General features: G+C 27.5%; 3 protein-coding genes across 10 annotated transcripts; 1 reads left to right on the forward strand and 2 right to left on the reverse strand.

The window, feature by feature from the left end:
- Positions 1-142: 142 nt before the first annotated feature.
- On the reverse strand, positions 143-1,803 carry LOC122858198. Its single transcript, XM_044160935.1, has 3 exons — positions 1,351-1,803; positions 1,039-1,200; positions 143-957 (listed from the first exon to the last, which is right to left on the reverse strand). The coding sequence occupies exons 1-3, from the start codon at positions 1,423-1,425 to the stop codon at positions 943-945; spliced, it is 252 nt and encodes an 83-aa protein (XP_044016870.1). The 5' UTR covers positions 1,426-1,803; the 3' UTR covers positions 143-942.
- A 118-nt stretch (positions 1,804-1,921) lies between these two features.
- LOC122858152 (zinc finger Ran-binding domain-containing protein 2) lies at positions 1,922-3,910 on the forward strand. 2 transcript variants are annotated; one of them, XM_044160869.1, is made up of 8 exons: positions 1,922-2,003; positions 2,399-2,495; positions 2,605-2,657; positions 2,741-2,822; positions 2,893-3,211; positions 3,445-3,647; positions 3,730-3,774; positions 3,838-3,910. In XM_044160869.1, the coding sequence occupies exons 2-8, from the start codon at positions 2,419-2,421 to the stop codon at positions 3,878-3,880; spliced, it is 822 nt and encodes a 273-aa protein (XP_044016804.1). In that variant the 5' UTR covers positions 1,922-2,003; positions 2,399-2,418; the 3' UTR covers positions 3,881-3,910. The 2 variants fall into 2 exon arrangements, with proteins under 2 accessions (XP_044016804.1, XP_044016803.1); XM_044160868.1 differs by lacking the exon at positions 1,922-2,003 and adding an exon at positions 2,008-2,283.
- A 1,557-nt stretch (positions 3,911-5,467) lies between these two features.
- Positions 5,468-11,789, reverse strand: LOC122858049 (putative uncharacterized protein DDB_G0286901). 7 transcript variants are annotated; one of them, XM_044160701.1, is made up of 6 exons: positions 10,916-11,789; positions 10,551-10,639; positions 9,963-10,382; positions 9,650-9,870; positions 8,919-9,575; positions 5,468-8,825 (listed from the first exon to the last, which is right to left on the reverse strand). In XM_044160701.1, exons 3-6 carry the CDS (start codon positions 10,258-10,260, stop codon positions 5,916-5,918), a joined length of 4,086 nt encoding a protein of 1,361 aa, XP_044016636.1. In that variant the 5' UTR covers positions 10,261-10,382; positions 10,551-10,639; positions 10,916-11,789; the 3' UTR covers positions 5,468-5,915. The 7 variants fall into 7 exon arrangements, with proteins under 7 accessions (XP_044016636.1, XP_044016638.1, XP_044016635.1 ...); XM_044160703.1 differs by lacking the exon at positions 10,551-10,639 and having other exon boundaries at positions 10,952-11,789; XM_044160700.1 differs by having other exon boundaries at positions 9,963-10,639.
- Between the last annotated feature and the right edge of the window lie 1,909 nt (positions 11,790-13,698).

Below are 13,698 nucleotides of genomic sequence, written 5' to 3' on the forward strand. Positions count from 1 at the left end.
CATTGCCATAATGTTTTATTTATAATTTTTTAAGGACAATAAAATAATTGTTTATAATTTTTTAAGAACAATTAAATAATTGTTTTTTATTTTGATTAAAAAAATAGACATTTATCTATCGAAAAATTGTCAATTACTTGACGACATTGGGGGCTAATTAAAATGGTTATGGGAGTGTCATTATTATTTTTTTTTTTTGTAATAATTACTCATAATTTATTCATAATTTTGTATTGTTTAAAATAATTTTTAACTTGATGGAATAATACCTTGTCATTAATTGTATATAAATTTAATTATACATAGATATTTTGTTGATAATTTAAATCTAAATTTCATGTAATAATAAATGTAGTTTTTTAAATATTAAAAATCGTAAAACATAGTTTGATTTATTGGTAAAAATATTGTGATGTGCTAATTACTGCACACAATTAAAATTAATTTTAAATTATAATATACATATTTAATAATTAAATTTAAATATATTTTTTAACAAATAAATTATAACAATTATTATACAACAATGTATTTGACTAAAAAAATTAATAAATTGCTCATTTTTATCGAAAAAAAAAAATACACAATTATAGAAAACACTTGGTTTCTTTAAATAAATAAAAAAATAATTATTATAAAAATATTTTTATAATAATTATCAGTGTAATATACATATATTTTTTTAGAAATTGTTCAAATATTTGTTCGAGAATTAAAGATATTTAGATGTTTAAAAGATGAAAAAAAAGTTTCGAAAATTGTGGAGGTATTTAAAATAAAAAAAAAAAAGATAAATAAACACTTGAAATAATTTAATAAGCTTGTTGACAGTGATGTATAAGTTTGATAACAATCTCAAAGATTAAAGTATCGATTGGAATTATGACGATGTTTTGACTCACCTCCATGATGATCTTCTTGGATATTTTAATTGATCAAAATTTAACTGACTTGCCACTGAAATATAATACATTAACATGAAGTTAATTAACAAAATAATTTTTTCTAATATTTATATTGACATTTATTGTTGTTTACCTTGAGTCCAGGCTCAACATTTCCCATTTCTTGTTCACGTTTTTCACGTTCTTCAGCTTGTTGTTGTTGTCGTTTGACCATATTGACATTTCCAATTCCACGAGATTCTTGTTCTTGTCTACGTTTTTCAGCAGCTGCTACTTGTTGCTGTCTTCTAGTTTCCTAAAATAATTAAACAAGATATATTTTACAAATTTATTTTAATAACAATCTTGTTTTTATTGTTTAATATGTGTACATAATTATTGTCAGCTATTTAATTATTTCTACATCCACATAGCCGGGTCAAAAAATAAGATAATAAATACTCACAGCATCAGGTGTTAAATCCTCATACGTAGTAGAATCCTTGCAACATGATGTACACATATCCAAAACATTACCCATTTTGTTTAATTGTCAATGAAGTTAAAATAATAAACAATCTTTTTTATTTTCAAGGGCTTATTGACTGTTATTGACAATTCACAAGGACAGCCGTTTAATTATTGATAAATATTTTTTTTTACAAACGTCAGAATTAATCAAAAGCCAGGTTTGTTATTCTCATCATTGTGTACTTTTTTTTTTGTACGCAGGTGATGTCATATTTGTTTTTTTTTTTAATTTTACAGCGCATCGCGCAATGTCATGCTCAAAAAATAAATTGCAACAGAAGTACAATTAAACCAAATTGCAATTTAAATTTGCAATAAATTTATTAGCAAAAAATAGTCTCTAAAATTGCATAAATTATTATTATTTTTCTGTTTTTTTTTTTTTATCAAAATTGATCAAAATACAATGAATTTTTTACACTCTAAAATCCTTAAGACACGTGTACACTGTCAAATTTTTGACCTAATTTTGCGTTTAATACCAGAAAAAACTAGATAATTGCGTGATATCTAGGAAAAATTTAGTTTTTCCTGGAAGTATAATAGATTCTGCGCCAAAAGGAGAACAATTTAGAAGAAAAAAAAGGGGTATTTGCTAGAAAAATTCCACCTAATGTACAGATATAACATATTATATATTTTCGCATACATAATACTTATCAATACATGTACATAGTCTTTAGCACTATCAGTGATTAAACACTAAAAAAAAATTAATTAAAATATCTTGTTTTATTTGTTATTATTAAACTTATATAAATGAATTTATTTGTTGTTTTTTGCTGTTAGATTTAATTGGTACTTTTAATGATTTCGATTATAGAAAAAAATTATTCTTGTCAAATTGACACAGAGCATATGATGTCGGGTAAATTGAAATTTGATTGTCGTTCATCATTTACACTTGTTTAATTTGATTCAATCTAGTGCTAATAAATTGTCATTTGTTTGAAAACAATATTGTTATTATATATTTGATAAAGGGAAAAGTCAAATCAAAATAATGGATAGTGCTAAGGTTGATGAAGAAGAGACTCAACAACGTATTAATGATGGCGACTGGCTTTGCGTTGATTCACAGTATGTTATAAAATTTAGAAAAATAATAATAATAAAATAAACAATGTTTTGTTTATTAAATTAAACAATGTAGATAATTATTGATTGATTTATTTGCTTGTTATTTTAGATGTGGTAACATCAACTTTGCTAGACGCAATTCCTGTAATCGATGTGGAAAAGGTACTCAAAAAATATCTTTTCATTGTTTTTATCACTTGCGTTGAATTAAATTTATATTTTTTAATGTCAACATATACATACAGACCGAGGTGAATGTTCAAAAAAGAAAAAATTAGGACAAGAGATTGGAAAAGTTGCTGCTGAAAAATCAAGAGGATTATTTAGGTATTTAATTATTATAAAATTATTAATAATTAATTGTTAAATTTAATATTGGAATTTTATAAATTTCAAGTGCTGATGATTGGCAATGCAGCAAATGTGGTAATGTCAATTGGGCAAGAAGACATCAATGTAATATGTGTAATGCACCAAAATTTGGTGCAGTTGAAGAGAGAACTGGTTATGGTGGTGGCTACAATGATCGTGGTGTTGTTGAATATAAAGAACGTAAAAATGACGATGATGATGATTATGATGAATTTGGTAGAAGAAAAAAAAAAAGAAAATTAGATAGATCAGATGATGATTCAAAAGATTCAAGATACAGCACAAGTCCATCACGTTCTAAATCTGATAATAATCATCACGATTCTCATGTCATCAAAAGCAATGTATTTAATTTAAATTTTTCATTATATAATTAATCAATTTTTAATGACAATTTAAACACAATAATTAATTTACAAGTTAAATAACATTTTTTTTTTTTAATTCTTAACATTTAATCATTACAAAAATTCAATTTGTTTATTATTTTTTCTAACAATGTTAATGTGTTGAACGTCTCTTTAATGACATTGATAATAGTAATAAAATCAAAACAATTATGTTATTTGTTTTTTAGTATCGTCATCAACAAAATGGAGCTAAAAGAGTACGAATTTATAATGAAGATGATGATAGAAATGATAGAAATGATAGAAACGATAGAAATAATAGAAGAGTAATTGAAGATGATGATAAAGATGACGAAGACGAAGATGAAGAAGGTGATTTATCAAAATATGATCTCAGTGAATGGGAAGATTTTGTACCAGCAAAAAAAAGGTATTAATAATTTTGACAAAAATAAAATTAGTCAAGAATTTTTAAATAAGTCATTGTCGTTTTTTTCTTTCTTTCATTTTAGTACCAAAAATTGTTATGATTCATCTAATAAAAAACATCGAACAAGGTAATATAAAAAAAAATAAATAATAAAAAATAAAAATTTAATTAAAATAATTAATGATTTTAGACACAGCGAAAAATGGAGAAATTCAAGGTCTTCGAGAAAGTAAATAGTAATATTTTTTCGAAATTGAAAAATTAAAAAAAAAAGAAATATCAGGTTTGATACTTGGCTTTGATATATCAGTATTAAATAATATTTTTAAATATTATATAAAATTTAAATTTAATTATTACAGATGAAAATAAAAGTTATGAAAATTAATTATTTTCAATTTCAAGCGCACACTTTTTTCTAACAATTTTAATATTGTTATTATATTTATTAATTATTAAAAAGTTATAATAAATTATAACACTATAAAAATGGTTTTTTTTTTTAAATTGCCAAAAAAAAAAGAAAAGTTAATTATTATAAAATATTGTATTCGAGTTTGTTTTCTTCAATGTAATCGTCATTAATTTAATATTTCATTATTTTCTCTCCCCTGAATTTAATAAACTAAATGCAATTTAATTTTTTCGTTACAACAATTAGAAAATGTAAGTCTTATTTAATATTTATCTTTCTAAAAAATAATCAGTGATAAAATTTATAAAATGGATTTATCAATATAAAAATCATAAAAAAGCTAATAAAAAAAAAAACTCATTCCACGTACTAAATATTGATAAAATCCACTTAAAAAAAATTAATTAAACTGGTATTATTATGTAAAGAAAAAAAAAATAATTCACACAACACTTATATATTAAATAATCGTATAATAAAATTTTTCTCACTAGAAATTATCAATTTTCAAAAGAAAAAAAAGAAAATAAAAAAAAAAATTTATTACCACGAAAAAAAATAATTAATTAACATTAAATTTTGCATTAATTAATTAGTATTTATATTTAAAAAAAAAAAAAAAAACACACTTTAAATGAATGAATTTAAAAGTACCAAAATATTGCTTGTAAATATCTTTATTTTATTTCATTTATAATAAAAATCATTCATCAACAACATAATTGTTTTTAGACAATTTTTTTATCTTTTTTTCATATGACTAATAATAATAGTTAATATTATTATTTATAGGATTATTAAAAGGGCTACATGGAGCATGATTATGCACAAAGTTGGTCACAAAGGATGTTTATTATTAATATTCAATTTTTATTTATTTATTTTTTTTTTTTCATTTACTTTTCTTTTCTATAACGACTCGTTTTTTATTTTTTAAATTTTATTTGATTTTTAGGAAGTAGGATAATGAGGGAATTATTAATAAGAAGCTTATGCTCGATTGGATGCTTATATGTATAATCGAATATATATACAATTATGAATTGAGCTTTTTGACTGCGTCATTTAAGTATTTTTTTTCTTTTCAATTTTCTTAATTTTTTTAACGAATGAACAAAACAATAATTGCTTTACCTTTTAATTTTTCTTTCTTTTTTAAAATAATAATTAATCATTATGTTAATTGATCTTTCTAAAATCAATTTTAACAGTGTGTGTGTGTGTTTTTGTTTAATCAATTTTTAAAAAACATTTTTACTTTTTTTTCTTTTTTTTTTTCGGGCCCGAACAATAAACAACAAAGTTTATATATATTTATATATGAGAGAATAATTAAAATAGAAAATAAAACAACCTGATTTTACACAATATTATTTACATATTACTTTTCATTTTTTTTTTTTTGTTTTTTTTTCTCTCAAAAGACGCTCTCATATTTAATTTACACAACGCACCGAATAAAATTGTCGGCTTACTGTATTCATATATGTTTTTTATATATAAATATTTATTATTAGTATTATTTATTATTAATATTATTATAATGTTAATAATTAATTTTCATTTTTTATTTTTTTTTTTCATACAACTGGGTAATATTGCACGGAACACCGAACTGCAATTGAAATCGCAAAAAAAAAAAAATAAAAATAAAAAAATAAAATATAATATAATAATTGAATGGACGACTGTTAATTGATTTTTGTTTCATTTTTTAAAAAAATTTTTTTGTTTTATCTCTACCTTTACATAGTTATATAAATTGTTTTTTGTTTTTTTGAATAAAAAAAATTGTTGATTTTAAAAGGAAATATAACAATAGCAAAAAGAATAATAAAAAAAAAATATATTTATTACTTGGGTATGAAAAATTGTTGATGTGAATGAGAATTAGCGGATGGATGAATATTCGGATGTGGTGGTGGTGGTTGTGGTGGACCACTAGCTCTAGCTCCAGTTGCATATAATTGTTGCTGGAAGTTATGATACTGTTGAGCATAATTTGGATCATTCATATTTGGTCCACTACCAACAAATGGACTATTTTTAAATGTACCAGGACCACCACCCATACTTGGTGGTAATGGCTGACTGGCATCTGGTGGTGGTCCAAGTCCCATTGAATTACCTTTATTACCAGGACCATATATATTTTGATTTTGTTGATTATGTTGATTATTAATTTGTGATGATTGTACCATATCTGAAGGGAAGACTTTATCTGGATCCATTGAATTACCAGTGAAAACACCACCACCAACCATATGTTGCATTCTCATAATATTTTGTTGTTGTTGTTGCTGTTGTGGTCTCATATTAACAAGTGATGGTCTCATTGATTGATGTTGATTATTAATTGTTTGTCCATCCATTCTTTGTGGACCACCAGGACCACCACCCATACCTGGAAGACCACCGGGTCCCATTAATCCTGGATGTGGACCAGACATATTATTGGGCATACATCCATTACTATAAAATGATTGTGATGACATTTTCGTATCCATACCCATTGGATTAGTATACCTATGAAGAAATTCAAGGCTTGGTGGTCCACGTGGACCAACATTACTCTGATTTGGATGTGATGGTAAATATTGTATTGTATTTGGTGCACCTGGTTTAACTTGTATGTTTGTGCCATTATAAGGATTTTGATTATTAATATGTCCCATAAGTCTTGGTGGTGGTATATGATCACCACCTGGATAACCACCACCACCACCACCACCGACACCACCTTGTGATGGATTCATACCTGGCATCATACCATGTCTATTAATCATTGGATGTGACATTTTATTTGGTACACCCATTGTTGGACTACCTGTATGTGATGTTGTTGGACTATAACTTGTTGGTGGACCACCACCACCACCAATATTCATACACATACCACCACTAACATCATTTTGTTCATTAATACCACCTGGACCTGGACCAGGACCAGATCCAGGACCAGGACCACCACCCATATGACAACCACCATTCATTTCATTATTCATTTGCATCATATGCATTCCATGATGATTGTTGAACATCATTCCACCACCAGGATGCATTGAACCATCATTACCTAATGCATTTGATGCTGCTGTATTTGTCAATTGTTGACTCATTTGTGCTAATGATGTTATTGGATCAAAATGATTTGTATTCATACCACCACCCATATTACCAATACGTCCACCAATATTATTTGGATTTAATGGAACATTATCAGATGGCTGATTTGAATTTACTGGAGGTCGAATACATGGAGGAAATTGATTCATTGAACCCATAGGTGGTCCAGAATTATTATTTTGATTATTTTGATGTTGATTCATGAGTGGTGATTGTTGTTGTTGGGAATTTTGTAGAAGACTTTGTTGTTGTTGTTGTTGCTGCTGCTGCTGTTGCTGTTGTTGTTGAGGTGTCATTTGTTGTTGTTGTTGCATTTGCTGCTGTATTTGTTGTTGTTGTTGCTGTTGTTGTTGTTGTTGTTGTTGTTGCATAGGTTGCTGTGATACACCTTGATTATTAGACTGTTGTCCTTGTACTGGAGATTGTTGTAAAATAATATCCTTGGAAGATGGCGAAGAGGTTTCTTGTTTAGTATTTGGGGAAGCCGGTACGGTTCTTGGTGGGCCCATACTGTCAACTAAATTTGTATTTATCGGCGCTGGACTACTCTGGGCACTTGCCGAATTTTTATTATTATTATTATTACTACTATTATTGTTATTATTATTATTATTATTGCTGCTATTATTATTTTGTTTTGAATCAATGGGAGTTTGAGGTGCTGTTCCAGGTGTATGTGGTGTATGTGGACTGTGCATAGAACCAAAACCTCGGCTCATACTATCTACCGTTGGACTGACAACTTCAGGTCTACCTGAAAATTGATTATTATTTTCCATATTACCAGTTAATATTCTACCAGGTAAATCTTGATTATTATTTCCTGTATTATTATTATTATTATTATTTGATTGTATTGTGCCATCTTTTAGACTAGTGTTTGGTTGTTTTTGTATTGTTAATTCTTGGCCTTCAAATGTATTTAAATATTGAATTTGTTGTGGACTTGGAACTGGCATTAAATTTGCTTCTTTTACTAATGGGCCACCAAGTTGTTGTTGTTGTTGTTGTTGTTGTTGTTGTTGTTGTTGTTTTTGTTGAGCAAGTGATGCCAATGTTCTACTACTATACATACCATCAATATTTGAAGGTTGATTTGATGTAAAATCTAATGAATTATCTTTTTGAGGTGTACTATTTGGACTAAGAGTCGTAATATGTGAATGTGACACTGGTGTACCTGGATTACTATGATTTAATCGTGAATTTGTTATTGATGTTGTTGGTGCAATACCAGGATTAGGTGAATCTTGACTTGTTGGACTTTGACCAGGTAAATGTCCAACTGTTCTTTGAGGATTAAGTTGAAATTGTCTATTACAATCAGCTGGTGAATTTAATGCTGAACTTGCACGAGGTGATGGTAGTGATAAATTACTTGTTGGATTATTTGGAGATGATGGATTTGGACTTTGTATGGCTATTGGAACACTTGCTGATCGAGTTGTTTGATGATATGGAGGTGGAGGACCCTGAGATCTAAGACCATTACCATTACCACCAACACCACCACCACTGTTATTATTATTATTGTTATTATTATTATTATTACTACCAACAACACCACCGCCACTGTTACCGCTACCAATTATATTAGGGTTGCGATGAGGCATTGGCCCTGGACTACCAACATCAACCTATTGAAATATTATTATATCATTATATTATCATAATAAAAAATATAAATAACAATGACATAATATTATTATAATAATAAAAATATAAATCACCTTATTTTTTCCATCATTTATAAATGGATTTAAAGTTGTATTCCAGTCAATTTTTGTTGGACACTGTTGTCCACTTGCTGTTGTTACAGGAGGTGGTACAGGTACATTTGTTGTTGGAAGAGGTGTACCTGTTGGTATTTGTGTTGGATCTAATTCATTATCTGGTTTAAATAAGCTAAGTTGAAGTTGTCTTAGAGTAGCAAGTTTAGAATCACGATGATGTCGTTGTTCAGGTGTTAAATCTTCATCTGGTACTTGAGTACCTTGTAATGATGGTTGTCCAGGTCCAACTATACCTGGACTTGTTGATCTTCCACATATATTTGGACTTTGTCCCAATGTTTGATTACCAGATGATTGACTATTTGAGTTATTTGTTGTTGTATTATTTGGTGAATTTGGAATAAGACAAGGCACATCAATATTTGTATCGTCAATATTTGTATCATTATTTCCACCATTTATATTTCTTAAATTTTGTTGATTATTCCAAAATGATGGTGCTGTTGGATCAATTGCTCGTAAATCTGGTGGTTGTTCATTTGAAAATTGATTACTTGGAGTTGGTTGATTTTGATTTTTTTGTTTTAACATTGCCATATTGCTGAGCCATTGCGCTGGATTTTGACGAAAATGATTTGCCTTTTGTGGATTTTTCTATTAAATTAACAATGAAAATAATTATTAAATAGCCATACATTATATTATTAATCAACTAATTACTATTTTACCTCAATAAATTTTTTAGTTTGTGGTTGGGCATTATGATAAGCAACTATTGATTCAAAGTTTCCTTGGCATACAGCTTTAGCTGCTTCATTTGCCCAATTTGTTGAAAATACATAAACTTGATTTTGTTGTTGCATGTACTGTGCTTCACTACCTCCACCACCACCTCCACCTCCACCCATTTGCTTACTAATCACATTGCTAACTAATGGTTGAATTCCTTCTATAAAAAACAAAAGCAACAACAATAACAACAACAATTAAATGACGATACAAAAAAAATAAAATAAACAAACAAAAATATATAAAACATACCAGTTGTTAAATCATCTGTTGGATTATTATGATCAATTTCTTGTTTAACTGAATTTAGCATTGGTTGATTGTTACCATTTCCATTTTGTGAATCCATTGGCATATTACCATCACCATTACTCGTATCCAAGTTTGGATCTCTTGTACACTCGTTTGTCTCATCACCAGGTACATCCTCGTTATTACCACTAGCACCAACACTTTCTTCTTTTATTTTAACACTATCACCATCAGGATCTTCTTTAACCACTGCACTTGGTATGTAACTTGGTTCATTTGACTTTTTCTCTGTTTTCATTTTTGTCCAGTCGTGTTTGTTATTATTATTATCATTTAATAATTATTTATTTTTATTTGAATGAATTAAAACAGTCATTTTAAGCTTATCATTAGCATCTGCATATATTTTTATGTATGTATCTATAATAAAATAATAATAATTAATTAATTTTTTAATTAATTTTAACAGTTTTATAGCTGATTGAGGTTATACTTTAATATTAGCAGCTTTTTACAAACTCAAAACAAATATTAATATGTTTTTTAATAGTTAAAAATAAGAAATAAAAAACATGAAAAAAATATTACTCGTTTTTTAATTTCACAATTAGTCATATCACAACAAGACCAAAATTTTTTAACAGTTGGTCGAATATTTATCTCACTTGTGCGTAAATCTGTAACAATTTTTGCACAATTAACTCACACACAGATTTTTTTTTCCTTCTGTTTCCAATAAAAAATAAAAAAATAAAATAAAACAGCAAAAGTAAAAAACGAACAAATTGAAAAAAAAAAAAAAAAAAATTTTTTTTTAAAGCAAATTATGTGGTTTGTTTGCTTTTTTGCTTTTTTTTTTTTTTCTGTTAATTATTATTGAAGCACTTTGTTATGTTAAAATTATGAAAATAATTGTTTATTTTAATATAAATAATTAAATTTGGCACACACACATGATATTAATATAAATGTTAAATATGAAATTATACTTGAAATGTCACCCTCGGTAATATTCGGTAGCGAGGCGACAATGGCATAGCGCGCGCGGCGATGACGGCGGTCTCCTTGCAACCTTGTTTCTCTTTCACTTACTCTTTTTTTAACACCCTTTTATCTGTCTTACTCTAAATTCAACAAAAATTACTGGCTGGCTGCTGGCTCCAACAGTCCTCCAACAAATTACACACACACATGTATCATATATATATATTTAAGTGTGTACTAGATATATACAAGTACACCTTACTTGTTTTTTTTATCTCTCTTTCTCTTTTTATTTTTTTTAAATATTTATTTTAAATAAAATGACGCGTTCTCTCTCATTTTAATCGTTTACCCGCGTCTTTTACTTTTTACCACACAAATCTATACACTGCTATACACACACAGATATATTTGCACACACTTTTTGTTATTTCTTGATGCTTACTTGATATTGTTATTATTATTATCCTTTTTTTCAGAGATTTTACTCCATTTTGCCAACACACCACTACACATCAACAATAATATATTAAAACTTGTTTTTTTTTTTGTATTATTATTGTTTTTTTGCTGAACGGTCAATTTTTTTTTTTTTTTTGTAATTTTTAGCCTTTTTGATGGAAGAATTATACAAAAGGTCAATGGAATTTTAGGAAGCCTGTGTTTTTTTTTTTTTTAATTTTTTTCGTATTTATTATTTGGACTGGATTTTTTTAGTTACACTGAGTTACACAGATACATAATGTTACACACAGACACACAAGTGTAACTCTAATTATAATTGTTTATATTTTTTTTGTTTTTCTTTAAACATTTTATTTTTATATATTTATAACTTTATATATATCTTTGTGATTGGTGTGTATTATTATTTATTTCTTTTACGCAGGTCTACCAACTGGCTTGTTATAATTTTGTATAATTTATAACCCTTTTTTTGATGTTAATTATGTGTTTTTTTCAAATGTAATTTATGCAATTTATTTAGCATTGTATGGGTTTATGATTTTGTGGATAATTTTATGCGTAGGTTTTTTTTTAATTAGTGTTATTGATTTAATTGGATTTAAATATTACCGCGCGTTATATTGTTAATTTATTTACGCGCGTGCGCAATTTCAAAAATAAATTGGTAATTTTTTTTGGAGTAAAAAAAAGCACTGCAGTTGTAATTATTAATATAAAATTATTTCGGCATGAGATTAATAAAGGAGATAAAAATCCAGCATTGATCTTATGCCAGAGTAATTTCTCCGGCAGTGATCTTATGCCGGAGTAATTTTGCCGTCAATAATTTTATGCCAGAGTATTTTCTCCGTCATCAATCTCATGCCGGTGAAGGGGTCAAAAACGGAGTAATGCCGGAGTAATGACGGAGAAATATTAGCGCGCATGTAAAAATTTGCATAGAACGTTCGTTATCTGGTAATGCTATTGAATTTATTTGAGTAATACAATAGTTAATTTCCTCAATTAATGGTTTAATATTTTCATTTTTCAATCCAATAAATATTTCTTCTGCTACGGTATTACTGAGTGTAACATCCTTTTCAATCATGTAACAAAAAAATTTCATAAACGCATTTTGAATTTCCCTGTTAGGAAATTTCAAATACCAAGTGTCGTTTTTTTTTTCATTGATTGTCAGATATCCGGTTTGATACATGATGACCGCTATATCTTTTTCATCATTACTTGTGTCTAGTTTTGTTTTCGTTGTTATTCTGTCGTTGTCATGCTTAAAAATTCTTTCGAACTCACAAGGATTTGTTCGAAGTTCTTTGATTAGATATGTAGGGGTCCCAGTATCAAACCAATAATCATCAAAACGACTTTTGTTTAAGCATTCGAGCAGTGATATTGGATTATAAACCGTAATTTCATTTTGATGTTCACAAAATTTGTACCCATTATATTGAATTCTTAATTGCTCAATAAGTTGGTCAATAACAACTTTTAGATTATCTGGTTTTGTTTCTGGTATATTATCAGCAATTGTTCTTAATATTTTATTATTCTCATAATTACTATAGCTATATCCATTGTCATCAAGAATTTTTATTGATTATTCTTTATGTATATTTTTTCATTTGTTATTTTATCATAAAATTTTTTATCAAATTTTTGCAAATCAATCTCGAAAGTTTTTCGAGTTTCAGATTCAGTGAAACTACATATACTATTAAATTCTTCTTTGAGACTAATATGGGTACCCTGGTGAAAATATTTCTCCGCGATTTCTCCTGAATTTCTCCGCGATTATTCCGAATTTCTCTCAAATTGACCGATGCGGAGAAATGAGTGGGGAAAGGTATCAAATTTTTTTTCCGAATTTTCTCCGAATCGACTTGAGTGAAAAAACGTTCGGAAATATTTCTCCACGATAAGAATACGCGGAGAAACATAATGTAAAAAAAATAATTTTTCCATGGAGAAATTATCTCCGCGTGTCTGTTACGTTAAGTAATTTATTGAACAAAATCATTGAGGAGATTGAAATGAGGAGAGAACTTTTTTTTTGCCTGGAATAATTACTTTGAACTTTCTCCGAACTTTTTCCGAAAAAATGTCTAACGTGGAGAAAAATGAAGAAAAATATTCTTGACTCGGAGAAGTTTTTCCGAAAATTTTTTTACCCGAGTCTTTTAGAGAAACGGCCGAAAAAATTTTTTCTCCTCAGAGATCTCGGAGAAAATTCGGAGTTACTGAGGAAACGATCAAAAAATCACGGAGTAATATTTTCACCAGGAAT

This window comes from Aphidius gifuensis, linkage group LG5 (genome assembly GCF_014905175.1).
Source record: "Aphidius gifuensis isolate YNYX2018 linkage group LG5, ASM1490517v1, whole genome shotgun sequence".
NCBI lineage: Eukaryota > Metazoa > Arthropoda > Insecta > Hymenoptera > Braconidae > Aphidius > Aphidius gifuensis.

Bases quoted from the DNA above. Each gene is read 5' to 3' on its own strand.
- LOC122858198 (XM_044160935.1), bottom strand. From the start codon at position 1,425: ATGGGTAATGTTTTGGATATGTGTACATCATGTTGCAAGGATTCTACT. The intron at 1,201-1,350 runs GTGAGTATTTAT...TAATTATTTTAG, and splicing joins AGGATTTAACACCTGATGCT to GAAACTAGAAGACAGCAACA.
- LOC122858152 (XM_044160868.1), top strand. From the start codon at position 2,223: ATGATTTCGATTATAGAAAAAAATTATTCTTGTCAAATTGACACAGAG. The intron at 2,496-2,604 runs GTATGTTATAAA...TTGTTATTTTAG, and splicing joins TGGCTTTGCGTTGATTCACA to ATGTGGTAACATCAACTTTG. The intron at 3,212-3,444 runs GTATTTAATTTA...TTTGTTTTTTAG, and splicing joins CTCATGTCATCAAAAGCAAT to TATCGTCATCAACAAAATGG.
- LOC122858049 (XM_044160703.1), bottom strand. From the start codon at position 10,260: ATGAAAACAGAGAAAAAGTCAAATGAACCAAGTTACATACCAAGTGCA. The intron at 9,576-9,649 runs GTAAAATAGTAA...TTAATTTAATAG, and splicing joins AAACTAAAAAATTTATTGAG to AAAAATCCACAAAAGGCAAA. The intron at 8,826-8,918 runs GTGATTTATATT...ATATTTCAATAG, and splicing joins TAAATGATGGAAAAAATAAG to GTTGATGTTGGTAGTCCAGG.